This window comes from Podarcis muralis, chromosome 10, assembly GCF_964188315.1.
Source record: "Podarcis muralis chromosome 10, rPodMur119.hap1.1, whole genome shotgun sequence".
NCBI classification, from domain to species: Eukaryota; Metazoa; Chordata; class Lepidosauria; order Squamata; family Lacertidae; genus Podarcis; species Podarcis muralis.
This window is the reverse complement of record NC_135664.1, coordinates 29,813,695-29,830,650: the sequence shown is the minus strand read 5'-3', so window position 1 is coordinate 29,830,650 and position 16,956 is coordinate 29,813,695. Positions and strand designations below refer to the sequence as shown.

General features: G+C 45.6%; 2 protein-coding genes across 2 annotated transcripts; both read left to right on the top strand.

Annotated features, from left to right (window-relative positions):
• Positions 1–819: 819 nt before the first annotated feature.
• Positions 820–2,420, top strand: LOC144329089 (uncharacterized). Its single transcript, XM_077935599.1, has one exon. The coding sequence runs from the start codon at positions 903–905 to the stop codon at positions 2,418–2,420; it is 1,518 nt and encodes a 505-aa protein (XP_077791725.1). The 5' UTR covers positions 820–902.
• A 2,503-nt stretch (positions 2,421–4,923) lies between these two features.
• Positions 4,924–6,121, top strand: LOC144329088 (uncharacterized; the record flags this gene model as incomplete). Its single annotated transcript, XM_077935598.1, has 1 exon — positions 4,924–6,121. A coding segment is annotated over one exon (603 nt), but the record flags the coding sequence as incomplete, so codon positions are not given.
• Positions 6,122–16,956: the final 10,835 nt, after the last annotated feature.

Here is a 16,956-nt window from a genome sequence, read left to right as displayed (position 1 = left end):
CCGCGGGGCGATCCGGTCTCGCCTCCCCCTCCCGACCCATCCCCCCTTCCCCCCTACCTGGTCGGGTGGCGGTGGAGTGCTCCCGGTCCCGGCTCCGTTGGCGCGGCTGCCGCGGAGGCCTCGCTTTGCTCTCTGGCCCTGTGGGGGGGGAAAGAAAAAGGGAGTCGGTAATCGGCGCGGCGGGCTGAGCGGCCTCCTCCCGCCCGACCCAGGGATCGCGGGCGGCGCAACGGTGCTGGCCGCTATCTGTGCCAGCGCGTAAGAGGTGCGCGCAGGCCGAGGCCTGGCCCCGGCCTGCGTTTTCTATCAGCAAGGACCGTCTGGTTCATCCGGGTCCTCCATTTTGCCAGTGTCTGCAACCTGACTGCTCGCTGGCCCTCTAGTGGTCGTGGGGGTTACTGCAGGCTGTCGCCTCGCGAGCTCCCCTAGTGGCTCAGAGCAGCACTGCAGCTGTTATACTAGCTAATCAAGTACACAGTGCCACCCTCTGGGTGACTCAGGTATAGCAGCCTGCTGTAATTGATTTTATAGGTCTAACTGTTGGCTTGGTGCTGCTCCTGCCCCTGCAAAGACCGCACTGCCCTGCAAGGCAGCTTTGGGTGCGCTGATTCCGGAAGCACTTAAATAATTTATATTTCCTAACAATAAAAAATAAAATAAATAAATAATAATAATAAAAAATAAATATCCGAATAATAATTTAATAATAATAAATAATTAATTTTTTTTTTTTTTTTTTTTTTTTTTTTTGTTCTCAGTGTTCCTTTAATTAGTTTAGTAGTAACTCATTCCTTGTTGAGCGCCATTGGCTAAGGTCTTGGTCAATCTTCAACAAAGTTGACAGCTTGCTTGGGTTATTAACCAGGGCTTTCCTGGTCTTTCTTTGTTTTAATCTAGCAGGTATGGCCCCGAAGAAGGCTTCGGCCCGGGCTGACCGGGCTACCACTGCAAAGCGACCCATCAGGGGTCCCTCCCAAGCCCTGCGCTCACCTGCCCCGAGTCAATCGCTTGGTCGGGTTCAGTCATTCATGGCAGGCATAGCTGATGATCCGGCGGCCATGACTCGTTTTGCGGCTGAAATGGACGGCGTCCTCCAACGTTGTTCCACTCGGCCCCCTGCGCCTACAAGGCCGCCTCAGCCGTTGGTGCCATCGTCGCCGACGTCATCGCTGTCTAGCGAGCTGGGAGGAGAAGGGCCATCAACTAGCACTGCTGGTTTGGTTTCCCGGCCTACCCGACCCTCCTCCTTACCTGCTACTCGTGCTAGTTCGCGCAGGGCAAGGCGGTCTTCCAGGAGGGTGTCTCGAGGAAAGACCCCTTCGACGCCTGCTTCCCGCCGGAACAGGGCTGTCCAGCCTTTGGTTGAGGTGGCTTCGGGGTCAGGTACCTCACATGTTGTTTCTTCTGTGGCTCCAGGTCCTTCAAGGCAAGATCTTGACTCGGGATCCTCCATGGAGGACAGCCTTCCAGTCCCTGCTAGGAGATCCTTGGGTGGAAAGCGTCGCCACAAAAGATCTTCCCGGAAGCACGCCAAACGCAGAAGGGAGGACTCTTCTTCTTCTTATACGGGTACGTCTTCTAGTTCTGACGATGAGCTGGGTGGCCCCATCGAACTTTACTGGGGTTTCGGCGAGGAGGCTTCGGGGCTTCCAAGGTGGGCTTGGGAAAGGAGGGCCAACGCTCACCGGGCGAAGTATGGGGCCGTACAAGAATGTAGGGATGGAGTGCTCGTACCGGACGTTAAGGTCTCTACCAATTCGGCTAGGGACATCATTCCGGGTTCGCACTTGGCAACGAAGCTGCGGTCTAGGATACTTAATGGCCGGTACGTAGACATGTTTAAACTGGCCCCACCCTCCGAGGACCAGGAGAAAGCAGATTTCCCCAAAAAGCGCCCCGGCAACCCCACGGTTGACAAAACTTTCGAGCATTGGCTCGATTGTTTTCAAGTCTTCGCCGGCGTGGTGGTGGCGGCTTATCCTCGGAGATCTCTCCACTTGTTTGTTTATTTATCCATCGTTCGTTCCGCCTTCACCAAAGCTGGTGAAAAAGCGGCAATAAAATACGATGAGAACTTTAGGCGTCGGGCAGCCAGGATCCCGTCGGCCCGCTGGGATCGTAGGGATCTCGATGTGTGGACCACCCACGTGGCCCCACTCATTGACAAAAGGGTGCCGGAACAGCAGAAGCCCAAATCGGCGGCTTTCAGAACTAGCCGTCGTATGCTATGCTGGGATTTTAATAAGGGGTCCTGTCAGCGCCAGGGGTGTAAGTACGCCCACAGTTGCGAGAAATGTGGGGGAACACACGCGGCGGCTGCTTGCTTCAGTGGGCGGCGGCCCTTTCGTGGAGGCAGAGGGGGTGCTCAGCAGAACCCCAGACCAACCCCCTCTACGGCAACCGCAGCATCAGGAAAGTAATGTATTGTTATCTTTAGCCCACACCCCTATTCGATTGCAGGCCCTACAATTCTGGCTCCAGTCTTACCCCAACAGGGAGGCTGCGGCCTATTTGAATGATGGCTTCTCAGTTGGCTTTCGGATTCCGGTAGCCATGACTCCCGTGGCACGGAATCCTGCTAACCAAAAATCAATTCGTGAGCTGCCTATGGTAGCCCGCAAGAAAATAGCAAAGGAAGTGGCTTTGCATCGCATGGCCGGTCCTTTTGACGCACCACCCCTTCATGGGTTGCATATATCCCCCTTAGGTATTGTGCCAAAAAAGGCACCGGGTGAATTTCGTTTAATTCACAACCTATCACACCCTTTAGGAACTTCTGTGAATGACGTTATTCCACCGGAGCTTTGCTCCGTGAAGTACGCTTCTCTTGATCAAGCGATCAAGATGATTCGGAAGTTTGGTCGTGGTGCCTTATTGGCGAAATGCGATATCGAATCTGCGTTTCGCCTTTTGCCAATTCATCCAGATGATTTTTGGCTGCTAGGTTTCCAGTTCGAGGGCAAGTATTACTTTGACAAGGCTATGCCTATGGGCTGTTCAATAGCTTGTGCAGCTTTTGAAACGTTTAGCACCTTTTTGGAGTGGGCCTTGAAGTTTAAAACTGGTCTGGGCGGAGTCACTCATTATCTGGATGATTTTTTACTGGCTTCTGAGGACAACACCGGCGACTGCTTGGCGCTGTTACAAGCATTCGCCGACCTCACGCGGGAATTGGGGGTCCCGCTGGCCGCCGACAAGACGGAGGGTCCTTCGACCCAGCTCACTTACCTGGGTATCCTTTTGGATACAGTGGAGCAAACTTCTAGCCTCCCTGTGGACAAGCTGGAAGCTTTGAGGAAGCTTATAGAGGATCTGCTTCCGTTGAAAAAAGTGTCCCTCAGGCAACTTCAGTCGCTTTTGGGACACTTGAATTTTGCATGCAGGGTAGTGGCTCCTGGGCGCCCCTTCTGTTCACGCCTTGCACGCCTCACTGCGGGGTTACGGTTCCCGCATCATCGGGTTCGCCTTTCCAGGGAGGTGAAGACCGACCTTCGGATCTGGTTGGAATTCCTGGAGGAATTCAATGGGGTTTCATTGTGGCAAGACACCTTGAACTTGCATAATGACTTCCAGGTGCACTCGGATGCCGCTGGTTCTCTAGGGTTCGGCCTTTTCTGGAAGGGTCGCTGGTGTGCTCAACGCTGGCCGCCTGGGTGGCAGGGAAAGGAGATCACGCGTGACCTAACTTTTCTCGAGTTTTTTCCAATTGCAGTGGCAGTGCATTTATGGGTCGAGGAGTTCAGGAATCGTCGTGTCTGCTTCTGGACAGATAACCAGGCGGTGGTGAATGTCCTAGCCAAATTGTCATCGCGCTCCCCCAGGGTCTCGGCCCTGTTGCGGGACTTCGTGCTGCATTGTTTGCGTTATAATATAGTTTTCTCGGCACGTTTTATCCCAGGGGTGTCTAACGATATTGCTGATGCTCTGTCCCGTTTTCAGATGGAGCGGTTCAGGTTCCTGGTTCCAGAGGCGCGGATACGTCCGGAGTATTTCCCGGATCATCTCTGGAACCTTGGCAGCAATTAGTTTTTCAGGGAGTAGCGGCATCGGTTTCCCCTTCTACTCTGCGATCTTATGGGAAAGCCTGGGCTGATTTCTTGGCATTTGCCAGCCTATCAGACGGGGTGGCGTCTGGGGTACCTCCCACCTCATCGCAGGTGTTGCAGTACTTGGCACACTTGTTTCAATTGGGACGTGCAGCCAGGACACTTAGGATGCAAGCGGCTGCCATAGCCTTTTTCTGTAAAACATACTTCGATAAAGACCCTTGTTCAAAGTTTATCGTCCGTAAGACGCTCGAGGGATGGGGTAGACTGTGCCCCTCCAGGCCGGCAAATCGGCACCCCATCTCCTTTGACTTGCTGAGCAGGTTACGCAAGAAGCTCAGGGTGGTTTGTTGGTCTGGGTATGAGGCTCGCCTGTTTTCGGCCGCCTTTTCCGTCGCATTCTTTGGCGCATTAAGGGTGGGCGAGTTAGTAGTGGAAGACCACAGGGATGGTCGTTCTAGGGGCCTTCTGCTCCAGGACATTCAGCTGTCCCCTGCTGAATTGAGAATCACGATTCGGCATTCTAAGACGGACCAAAGGGGCAGGGGTGCCCTGATTCGACTCCCTGCTACAGGGGAGGCGGGCCCTTGTCCAGTCAGGGATGTCAGCAAATACCTGGAGTTGAGAGCGCAAGGGGATGGCCCGCTGTTTCGTCATGAGAATGGGTTGCCGTTATCCAGACACCAATTTGCAGGGGTATTACGTAAAGCGATTGCGGCCTGTGGGGGCACGGCTAGCAATTTCGCCCCTCATTCCTTCAGAATAGGGGCTGCCACGACGGCAGCTCACTGGGGCTTGTCAGCGGCCAGAATTAAGGATTTGGGCCGTTGGAAATCCAATGCGTTTAAAGGATATGTGCGTTAATGGTGGTGTCTGATGTTATTCTTTTATTCGTTTTGTCCCAGGTTCTGACACTGTGCGCATATGGATGGTGGGGCACAGCATCATCCATTGGGCTGGTGTTGCAGCACGACAGTCTGGATTGGGTCCAGGTCTCGGTCTTCCTCCGCACATCCGGTTGTCCTGGCTATGCAGACGGGGAATGCGCTGGGCAGAGTTTCTCCCACGGATTCGAAGCCAGCTGCTATTGGAAGAGCCGCCAGCTGCTATCGTGGTGCAGCTGGGGGAGAACGACCTGGTGTCAACGGACTGTTTCTCTTTACGTGCTGCAATCCTGGCTGACTTGGAGACACTGCGGGCAATGGTGCCTGCAGCAAAGCTGTTTTGGTCCAAGCTTTTGCAGCGACGTGCTTGGACGGGTAGTCGCTCCCCTGCAGCCATCGAAAGGGCCAGGAAGCGCATTAATGCTGCGGTTTCCAGAAGGATTGTGGAATTAGGTGGAGAGGTGATTTTTCACCCTGACATCACCTTTCAAGCGGCGGCCCTTTTCAGGGCTGATGGGGTGCATCTGTCGGCTTCTGGGAATGAGGCTTGGATAAGTGCGGTGGTGGCCAAGCTGAGGTCTTGGCTGGGGCTGTGAGTGGTTGGCGGGGAGCTGAGGGCTCCATGGCGGTTAGGCATTGGTTAAATGGTGCTTGGAGGGGTAAGTGCCTACCCCTCCAAATGAGGCGAATGGGAATTCCGTTAAAGGAAATCCAGGGGCTTGACATTCTTTCGTCCTTGTCCCCGGAGTCGGACTTGGGCCGGTCAAGACCCCACCGGAACATGAGGGTGAGAAGTGTTAGTCTGATCGCCCAGCTTCATTCTCACCCAATACTTGTTTCCCGCGCTGGCTTCCGACGGAGTCCGGAAGACCAGCACTGTCCCTGAGGGCAAGGACAGATAGTCTTAACCAATGCCTAAGCAACCACTCACGTTTTGTATTTGAATAAAGTTGTGGCCAAAAATTATGCCAAAAACCTTAAACAAAAATTGATGTGTGAAGTGTGAGTTTTTGGGGGGTGGCTTGTGGGACTCAACACGCAAAGCGTGTTCTCACTAACAGAGAGCACGTGTTGCGGTTGGGGGAACAGGCCACTCCACAATGACTTGGCAAATTAAAGTCAGCAACCCAAGCATTTAAGGGGTTAATTGGGTTGCTGGGGCAAGATTTAAATTGGCAATGGAGGAGGGGTTTGAGGTCATATATATACAGAGGCCAGAGGAGGGATCACCCTCTTGGCCGTTTCGAACTGGATCACCCGCCCTCCCGCCCTTTTATTAGGGTGGTTCTGCTTGCTTGACCTTGCTATTGCCTGTCATGGGGTCGTCCGCCTTTGAGCGGGGGCCTAGTAGGAATTTTGCCATTTGGCTGATTGGCTGGTGCCATTTGGTTTTTGCCTACTACGTAGCAAATCGTCACAACTTGTAAGGTTGGCGGTTAGGCATTGGTTAAATGGTGCTTGGAGGGGTAAGTGCCTACCCCTCCAAATGAGGCGAATGGGAATTCCGTTAAAGGAAATCCAGGGGCTTGACATTCTTTCGTCCTTGTCCCCGGAGTCGGACTTGGGCCGGTCAAGACCCCACCGGAACATGAGGGTGAGAAGTGTTAGTCTGATCGCCCAGCTTCATTCTCACCCAATACTTGTTTCCCGCGCTGGCTTCCGACGGAGTCCGGAAGACCAGCACTGTCCCTGAGGGCAAGGACAGATAGTCTTAACCAATGCCTAAGCAACCACTCACGTTTTGTATTTGAATAAAGTTGTGGCCAAAAATTATGCCAAAAACCTTAAACAAAAATTGATGTGTGAAGTGTGAGTTTTTGGGGGGTGGCTTGTGGGACTCAACACGCAACTACTACCCTGGGGCAACGGCACATGCACAACACGCATGCATGCATACAAAACCGCATCTGCAGACTTTTAACCTATAGTCTCAGCTTCAGACACTTATACAGAAACAAGCTACATCTGCAAAGTATGGCACCAATAATACCGTTTCTCTCTTTTTCTTTATTTGTGTGTGTATGTTCCCCACACTCTGCAAGTCACTTTCCTTCCAGATCTTCCCCCAAATAAATGTCATCTCTGCAATGTGCTGTCACATGCATTATTTTAATCACATGGGTACTTTCTATACCATGTTCCTGGCTCCAGTTATGATAACATTATTGAGGCCCGTTCTGTGCCCAATAAGCATGGAACGCCTTTGCCCAACTTTGGGCACTGTGGCCCAAAGATTACAGCAAAGTACCGGGCAAGGTTTTGCCCAGTATCTCCTCTGTGTGATGGGCACATGGGAAAAAGCTGTCCCATGAGCCCTTGCTGAAGAGGGGAGGGGAAAGCCTATATAAGGCTGCTTCCCCTGGAGCTCACAGTCGTTTTGCTTTGAGAGCTTCCCACCCACCCACCTTTGGGTTAGAGCCTTCACTGAGCAATTTGGGGTCACTGGTTGACAGGGCCGAAAAGGATTTTTATTTTTATCTCCACCTGATTGGCACTTGGTTGGTTTTTTCCCTTTCCTTTCCCTCAGTGAAATTGCGGCTTTCCTTTGTTAGGCAGAAGAACATTGTTTGTATGATGTGGAAATGGCATTGGTCAGGATCAACATGTTGGTATTCCATCCCCCCGCTGTGCAGATAGCTGGGATTGTTTGATCACATGTCTATGTTTACATTCCATCACTGATGGAGTCATGGGAGCGGAAGTTGATTTACACTGTTCCGTCCTGTTGTACTGTTGCATTTCTTCTCTCCGAGGAAGAAGAGAGAGCGGAGACATGTTTTTCCTTTGTCCTGATTTGTATATAATAAAGTAGCTAGTACTCACACCTCGAGCCAGCTCTGTTGCGTTATTGACTCTGCAAGCCAATGTGTGCTCACGTCCCAAAGACATGAGTCATGGAAGCACGACAGGGAAGAAGATTGATAGATCTCCCAAGCGGCACGCAGAAGGGAGAGACCGACTGGCACGTAGATGTCGTTTGCCTGGGGGGCCTGTCCTGCCTCCCGGTGCTCCCCCCTCAACACAACGTTGTATAGGGGGCCTCCATAAAGGGCCTGAGGGGAGGATTGACCATGACAAACCCAAGCATGGTATCTGTCAGTATCTGTCCGGTTGGAATCTGCACCCTGGTCCCCCAATGACACCTTGTTTGCTTGGCTCACAGCACAGCAAGGTTCAACACTGGCCGACTCCTGTCATACCAGTTTGGAGTGATCCAAGCCCAGCAGATCTATTCCATCAACATGGGGCTTGTGGAATGATGAACTGATCTTGGGACCCAACACCATTCCAACCCTTCTCCCTGCCTGCTGCTGTCAGTAGAGATTTGACCTGCTTTTATCCCATCACCGTTGTACAGTCTGGTTATTTTGCTGCTCTTATGGGTCACATAACGTGCCTGCCTGGGCAAATGACAGCAAAATGATGGTTCATGCCATCTAATGCTTTGGAGAAAGACAGATAAGTATTTTATGAATATCCAGCAAGGATAATGTTGATGTGGTACCAAGATTGCACATATTAGGTCCATAGAACTTTTAACTGTTTGGAACATCTGTCGGTGTGTGTGTGTTCTTATTTATCCAACATGGACTATTCTTTTAGAAAATGATGTTTTCTGTCTTTTCTAGCCTCATGAAAGGGTTGTTCTTCTGATGATATTGCAGTCCACAATAAATGTCAGTCATTTCAATAATATTTCCTATAGTCAGGTAATTAGCATTGTCAGAAGACGGTTACTGCAACCTATCAGTGACTAATATTGGCCATGTTGGCAAATACCCTCACCTACTCCAAAACACAAATCAAAGTTTGGATTTTGGTTTAGGAGATATTGTCTAAATTTATGATGAGTGCCCCCACCCCTATTCATTGCTATTTCCTTTTGGAACAACACACCGAAAAGGAAGAATCCAAGAATAGGGTACAGAAAAAGAGAAGTATATCTCACAGATTCCAAGAAAAATGATGCTTTTTGATTTTTTTTTACTTTTGCAGTATGTCCAACACATTTCAGTCACAAATACCTTCATTGTCGGAAGCTTATTTCCTTGTTTCTTAATGAAGCAATCTCAAAGCTTTCTGTTGTCAAAGATTTTGACAGTCTTTTGACAGAAAGCTTTGAGATTGCTTCATTAAGAAACAAGGAAATAAGCCCTTGACAAAGGCATTTGTGGCCGAAACACATTGGGCATATTGCAGAAATGAAGAGCCCATTCTATTTCTGGGCATCCGCAACATGTACTTCTCTCTTTTTTGTATGCTATTGCTTTTGGAAACATTTAAAATTTATCGGGGACCTGTCATCTTCTATTAGAAAATCAGAATGCAAGATTAATGCTCACTTAGACCACAGTTCTGTTTGCTGTGAACCTGAGGCCAATTTTAATGTAACATTTTACACGTGGTTTTCTTGTTACTAATTTGAACATATGCATGCAGAGTTGTGACTCCTTCTAATTGCTAATAAGACAGATGTGATCCAATATTAATTCAAAGATGCACCCAGGAAATCATACAACCATGACTCTTACTTGTGCTCAAACTAGTGTTAGATGAAGATTTTTATTTTTATTTTTCTATAGATGTGCCTCAGACAGTAACTGACATTAAGTATCATGTTCTGCATAGAATCAAGGTATCACGACTTCATGCTCTTTAGAGAAAGGTATCTGTTGATGGTGAGAAGTGACATAAGTATTTTGCCATAGTGATGAAGAACATTTAGAAGGACACAGAACATGGAATGATCAGCTTAACATCTGCATATCCCCTTTAATGATTTGAGCAACTTAACAATAAACAGTTGTTTATTTATTAAATTTGTATACCACCCTTCATCTGAAGATCACAGGGTGGTTCATAACATAAAAACACAAAATGAGGACACAAAATACATAACAGATACCAACAGTGCTTTCCCCCCTAAAAACAATGTTTAGGGGTACTCTCATTTTGACTCAAGAAAATCACCATTTTATAGTTTGAATTGGGGGGAAATAAATACAGCAAATGGACAAAATTGCAAAGATTCACAAAATGTTTAGGGGCAGAAAAAAAGCACTGGATAGCAATCAGTTATTCGTTTTGCACATGATTTTCAAATAAATTTTGAGGAATACAAGGAAAGTGAATAGATACCCCTAAAATCTCTTAGACATATCCATAATCTAAAGATTGTATAGTTAAGTTGAATGAGATAAATGAAGCCAAACAGATTGTGTATTATAAGACTGTTTAACATTTTACTGTATCATAGGTAGAGCTTTTAAAATACATTGCTACATTTGGGACTCCAGTAATTTGTTGATGAAAATAATAATTATAATGATAATCATCATCATCATCATCAACAGCTTACACCCTAGCAGGGACAAGCAGAACTAGGAGTAAACTTGCTGGGTCACTGGTAGCGCTTGATGGAATAGAAACTTCCAAAAAATTGTGGATTTAGGGAAGGGATGGAAGAAGCTGTCCATTTTAGTTCCCTTAGTTTCACATTTTTTCCAATGTCAAATTTGGTTCTCTACATTTCTGCACCAATTTGTGAATTTTTTAAAACCCCTCATGATAAATCACCAACATTTTCATACCAATTTATCTTCATAAATAGATCTTTGTATGCAGTTTTGGTTAATGTACTGTACACAGTTTTGCAAGCAATCGCTCAATTTTTTTGCATGTTATTTTCACTAATTTATTCAGAATTTCCTGTCATGTAAGCTAAGCACGCTTGCAAACTTCATTTGGCTGGAGAACTGCGTTGCAAAGTTTCGGTAAGTGTGATTTTCACAAGATAGCTCTGTTTCATCTCACATAGGAATAGAGGAATCTGCCGTAAGCTGAGTCAGACCTCTGCAGTTGGATGTCAAGTGTGGGATTGTGCCCAATGACCATTGCTTTGCTCTGAAAAACACAGTCATTCTTTCCTGTTAACACAGGAACCTATGCAACCTGGCCAGATGGGCAGGGTACAAATAATAAAATTATTATTATTATTATAGAGATTCCCCAAATAGTCCCAGAACATGGTTTGAAGATACAGCTGTAGCAAACCTGCTGAAACTGAGAAGGGATGCAGTTAGTGCCTAAATGGAAGACAACCTTGGAACCTTGTGTATGTCCCCTTGGCATACTGTATAAATGTAATAATAAGTACAGTGGTACCTTGGTTCTCAAACTTAATCCGCTCCAGAAGTCCATTCCAAAACCAAAGTGTTCCAAAACCAAGGCGTGCTTTCCCATAGAAAGTAATGGAAAATGGATTAATCCATTCCGGACTTTTAACAATCCCTAAAACAGCAATTTAACATGAATTTTACTATCTAACGAGATCATTGATCCATAAAATGAAAGCAATAAACAATGTACTGCAGTCACACAATCAATCAACCAGTAACTGAACTGGGTTCCACACAGTCACAAAAACAAAACAAAAAAGAGCCGCAAAAACAAAAATGTAAAATAAATAGGAAAAACAGACAGACCTCAGTGTAACACTCAAAACGGAAGTGTGGCACTCAAATCAGAAGTGTAACACTCAAATAGAGCATGTTCAGCTTCCGAAAAATGTTTGCAAACCGGAACACTTTTTTTCGGGTTTGCAGTGTTTGGGTTCCAAGTTGTTTGAGTACCAAGGCGTTTGAGAACCAAGGTACCACTGCAAAAGGACAGAAAACTGGTGTACACCAAGCAGCGGCCTGTAACACAATGTTATATTGTGTCCCCTTTGTGTGTTTGTATTTTGCCAAAGCCTGCATCTGAGGGGATCTAAAAAGCATGAAAGCATCAGAGACAGGTGTTCCTGCTCTAACGTGGGTCTCACTTTACGGTTTTTAAAAGTAGTTTTTGAACATTTAAAAGTTCAACCCAGCCTGCCTGCAAGTCAATGAAGAATAAGGCTACTGAATGTAACTGAATGCTTAATTTGGCCTGGCAGGAGGTCTGAGAGGGTAATTTAAGTAAATTGACCTTTGCTGCAACCCGAGGGGGAAACCAAATCAGTCTCATCTGTGACCTACAATGTTAACTGTGGACCAATAGCCGGGACGCGGGTGGTGCTGTGGGTAAAACCTCAGCGCCTAGGGCTTGCCGATTGCATGGTCGGCGGTTCGAATCCCCGCGGCGGGGTGAGCTCCTGTCTTTCGGTCCCAGCTCCTGCCCACCTAGCAGTTCGAAAGCACCCCTAAGTGCAAGTAGATAAATAGGTACCGCTTTCTAGCAGGAAGGTAAACGGCGTTTCCGTGTGCTGCGCTGGTGCCGGCTCGCCAGAGCAGCTTCGTCACGCTGGCCACGTGACCTGGAAGTGTCTGCGAACAGCGCTGGCCCCCGGCCTCTTAAGCGAGATGGGCGCGCAACCCTAGAGTCGGTCAGGACTGGCCCATACGGGCAGGGGTACCTTTACCTTTACCTAATAGCCGGTTAAGGAACAGGAAGCAGGGAATAAGAATAAATTGACAGTTTTCTTAGGTGTGTATGTGTAGGTAGGTGTAGGTGTAGGAAGTGGAATTCCCAAGCAATTGGCATTCAATTGTTTAGTCTTGCAGTGAAGGTAGAGCATAGCCAACATGGCTAGTAGCCATTAAGAGATTTATCCTTTTTGAATCTGCCTAGTCCTCTTTTAAAGCCATCCAAGTTGGTGACCATCTTTACATATGGGGGGAGTTTGTCTGGTCTTGGACTGTAATAAAGATTGATGCTGTTGAAGTATGGTGGGAGCAAATTCAATAGGTTCTCTATGCAGATGTAGATCACAGAAATAGGAAGCTGAAAGTGGTCTTTGGATATTATATGAACTACAAAAAAGTGAAGTACTTCTGGCTCCATAGTTTTATGAAAGAAATCCTCTCCAAGTTCCTTCTTGTTGTCTAAATTGGATTAAGAGAGTAAAACAGAGTAATGTGTATGGATGAAGGAGGCTATGTAATTGCCTTGAATTGTACAGGGTGAATTCAATGAAACAGCTGTCTGAATAATTTATTCTCCTCTAATAATATAAACACAGTATCTAAACACGAGAGCCTTATCGATCTTTTGTATATTATTACTATTAATAATGAATGTGACAGGTTTATAACTTTCCAAAATATGAATGTGTCAGCCTAAATAACACTAGTAAATCATAAAGCTTACCATCAAATTGAATTTCACTAATGCATCACTTTAGATTTTGCTCATACTACAGACAAGGCAGGAGTTTTGCATAATAGTATCGCGGCAAAGGATTTTGCTGAGCAGGAATAAACTTAAGCATGTTTTATTGAATGGAACCCTTCGAATAAAAATTTCCACTAAACTTAATGATTTAAAACAGCAAAGTTTGACACAATCTACCTGAAGTTAAATACTTCTAAAGCCCATTGATCTCAAGAGGGGAAGAATGCATCCTTAAATGTCTGATTCAAATCAATAAAATTAAAAGTGTTTAACATTGGCTGAATTGTGCCCACCATGATTTGAAACACTGGTGTGTGTTGCTTTGCTATGTACTAATATAAGCACCCCTAAGTGCAAGTAGATAAATAGGTACCGCTTTCTAGCAGGAAGGTAAACGGCGTTTACCTTCCCAGGGCTAAACCACTTCATGGAAAGATTCTTAAGGACTGAAACTTAAAAATAAGTTGGGCAGCAACTTTTACTATGCATAGAGGTGGTCATCTGAAGCCTCCAGCCACATATAAACTCACTGTTACCATTCTCCCATAATTAAGTGGAAGTAGGGGGCATTATAATAATGGGCTTACCATATGGTCAAATTGGAGGCCATAGGCAATTTTTCCTTTAGTCTATATTATTAGAGCTACCCCATGTGAAGTTTCTAAGTGGCCACCGCAGGGATACCGGTCAGTCTATTTCTTCCTTAAGGTATCAGTGATCTGCATTCAACTACTTCGTGGACTGCAATCTTAAATAGAAAAGGAAAGGAAACTGTTACAAACATAATTACAAAGCAGGGGCTTCTTAGAAGAACCTTCAAAAACCAGCCATTGATCTACATATTATCATGGCCTATGTGCTCATCGGCAAACTACTGCATACACAACTGCCTCTCATAACCCTCGTTTGTTTTAATTCGATTGTGCTATTGCTTTAGACAGCACACTTTCTAGGTTCAATTCTTCAGTCATGAAAATGGTTCCACTGAACCTTGCTATTAAATCAAACTTACAAACAGGCCTGGGGCCTCTGTACAGTTTCTATGGGCAGCTGCTGGGACTTCAGCACCCCATTATGGAGACCTGCCCCACACTCACCTTAAAAAAATAAAATCTTAGTGACTCATCTTTACTTTCTGCAGTGCTCTGGAAGTCTAGATGACTTTGTCTAGATGACTTAGGCATTGTGTGGAGAAAATAAATGGCAACCGCCAAGGGCATTGTGGTCAACATAAGCTCCTCCCCCCCACAACCCTTTGGGGGCACCATCACAGAAGGTAGAGGACACTGGATAACACCTTGACAAAAGCCCCCTCAACAAATCATGAAAATATGCTCGTTAACCAAAGCAGTAGCTGTCAGCCTCATTCTCTGAGCTTCTGCAGCCAACTCCTTGCTGGTTGTAAGATCAGGTAGAAGGACTGTTGCGCCAGAATAATGATACAATATCTGCCGTTGCACCTGCAATGTGAGATGGCTCTATAGTGGCATAGACCAATGCGACCGCATTGGCAGCACTCACGATCGCCAAGTATAGCAGAGTGGCAGTGTACAAAGCCATTCTACAGAACAGAAATAGGGTGGTGGCTGGGCACAATTTACCGTATATGTTAACATTCCTGCCCCTTTTCTCATTTCAGGAACAGCTGTATTCATGCAACCAATAATTCATCTCGTCCTCTGTCGTCCCCTTCTTCTTGTGCCCTCCATCTTTCCCAACACCAGGGTCTTTTACAGGGAGTCTTCTCTTCTAATGAGGTGGCCAAAGTACTGGAGCCTCAGCTTCAGGATCTGTCCTTCCAGTGAGCACTCAGGGCTGGATAGGTTTGATATACATAGTACTCCCATTTTGAGATAATGTGAAGTGATGGTTCCCAATTTTTTTAAAGTACTGGTTCTTTAGCAACAAAGTGCAACTGACACAAATGAGTCTTATTTCCAGAGAACAAAAAAACAAAACAAAAAAACCCACCTGCAATTTTATACTTATAATGCTGTGCCAAGCTATTCTCAATTTTTGGGTGTCTACAGATGCATAGTTATGTTTTACTCTACAGAGAAAACCCGAAATATTATTTTCTGCTATATCCCCCATCACTGCATTTGCAAACTGCTCTTCTTTTTATCACAAACTGTTTTATGGCAAATGCATTGACAACCCAATATGTGAACTCAGATGGAGAAGTGATATTTCAGTGCCAACATAATGGCTCCTTAAGTTGCTTGCATTTTCCAATACGATAAAATTAGTTTTTCAGCATTTCACCCGTTTGGTATCGTTTCGCTTTCAAGATTCCATTGAGCTCTAAATATATGAGAGATTTTTCCTAATGTAGATTTGTGTGTCCTTCAATATGTGCAAATCAAATACTATTCCAAATACATCCTTCTCTTTCCCCAAAGGTTCTGAACAATTATAAGAGGAAACAATGCATTATATGTTTTGACTTGTCAAATTATCAGAATATGCTTTAATAAAAACATACATATCAGTCTCAACATATGTATATCTGTTTTATGCAGGAAAAATAGAACTGTCAATCTCTAGGATTTAGTAGCAGGCCTCCTCATATTAAGATGTCAAGAGGGCCTATGTATCCTATGTCTCTTTCTGCCTGCTATTCATGGAATAATATTGGTTCATGTCTAAGCTAGAACTTGTCCTTCAGTACTGTTTTAATTTAAAATGTGTTTATTCCATTCTGTACACTATTCTCTCACATTAAACGAGTATGCTCTGCTCTTGTTTCTGACTTCCTTGGTTAGTTGTTTATTCTTTTGAGCTTGTATTTGCTCTTTTCAAATACCATTAAAAATGATTGGGGAAAATATACCGGATTGTTTTGACATGTCTCCTTATGCCACGCCAAACTGACTCAGCCATTGTGCTAGCGTTCACCCACCAGATGGACCACATTGTATCTGTTTTAATCATAGCTGCTTTTGAATGCAGCTGAGCTTCACAACATACAGACTATTCCTGAACTACATCTGGTCATCCAAATTCTATTCCACCGCAGCAAGGTGTCTCCATCCCCACAGCAACTGATTTTTGCTGAGTCTTCCCAAGTTGTCTCTAAGTTAGGGTTGCCATACGTCCAGAATTCCCTGGACATAGATAGAATACAGCAATCAGAAACAGTGTCTGGGCAGAGATTGCTGAAATGTCCGGGGAAATCTGGACGTATGGCAACCCATGTCAGATGCCAGATTTTCAGTTTTTGAAATATGGCAACCCTACTCTAAGTCATGGAAAAATTGAAGTCCCAGCAATGGTCAAAGCACCTACTCTTTTCCCCATGCCCTTCCAAGTCTGCTTACTACAGCTTACTACACCTGCCTTAAGCTCATCTTCCCTTCTGTTCCAACTCTGTTACTCATACTTGCCAAATTACCCCATTCAGTTGTAAAGCTTTATACAGCTCATATAAGCTATCAAGATTCATTTGGTGATGAACTGCATCCTTACGTTGACACTCATATACAATAAATTGTATGGCTGTATAAATCATTTTTTTTAAAACCCATTAGTGGTATTCTGTGGAATAATCTTCATTGGGGGGACATCTAGAGCAAATGGAAGCATTTGTCCAGTTGTGTTTAAAAATTATGATCCTGTTGATCGCGTGCCAGAATTAGATAATATAAGAATAATGCTACTACACGTAGATGGGTAATTCTTTTTCTTGGCAGGCTTTCCAAACAATAATGGGAAGAAGGTCATTAATCATATTGAATCTTGCAAGTGTCAAAAATTCAGGAAAGTAGTATAACTTGAAAAGCTTTTTTAAAAAGAGTAAAATGCTGAACGCTAAGTCTGAGGTCTCTCTCATATGCACTTGCACAGAGTACTTCCATTTAGATCAATCAGAA

Excerpts from the sequence above, each read along its gene's own strand:
- LOC144329089 (XM_077935599.1), top strand. The coding sequence starts at position 903 with ATGGCCCCGAAGAAGGCTTCGGCCCGGGCTGACCGGGCTACCACTGCA.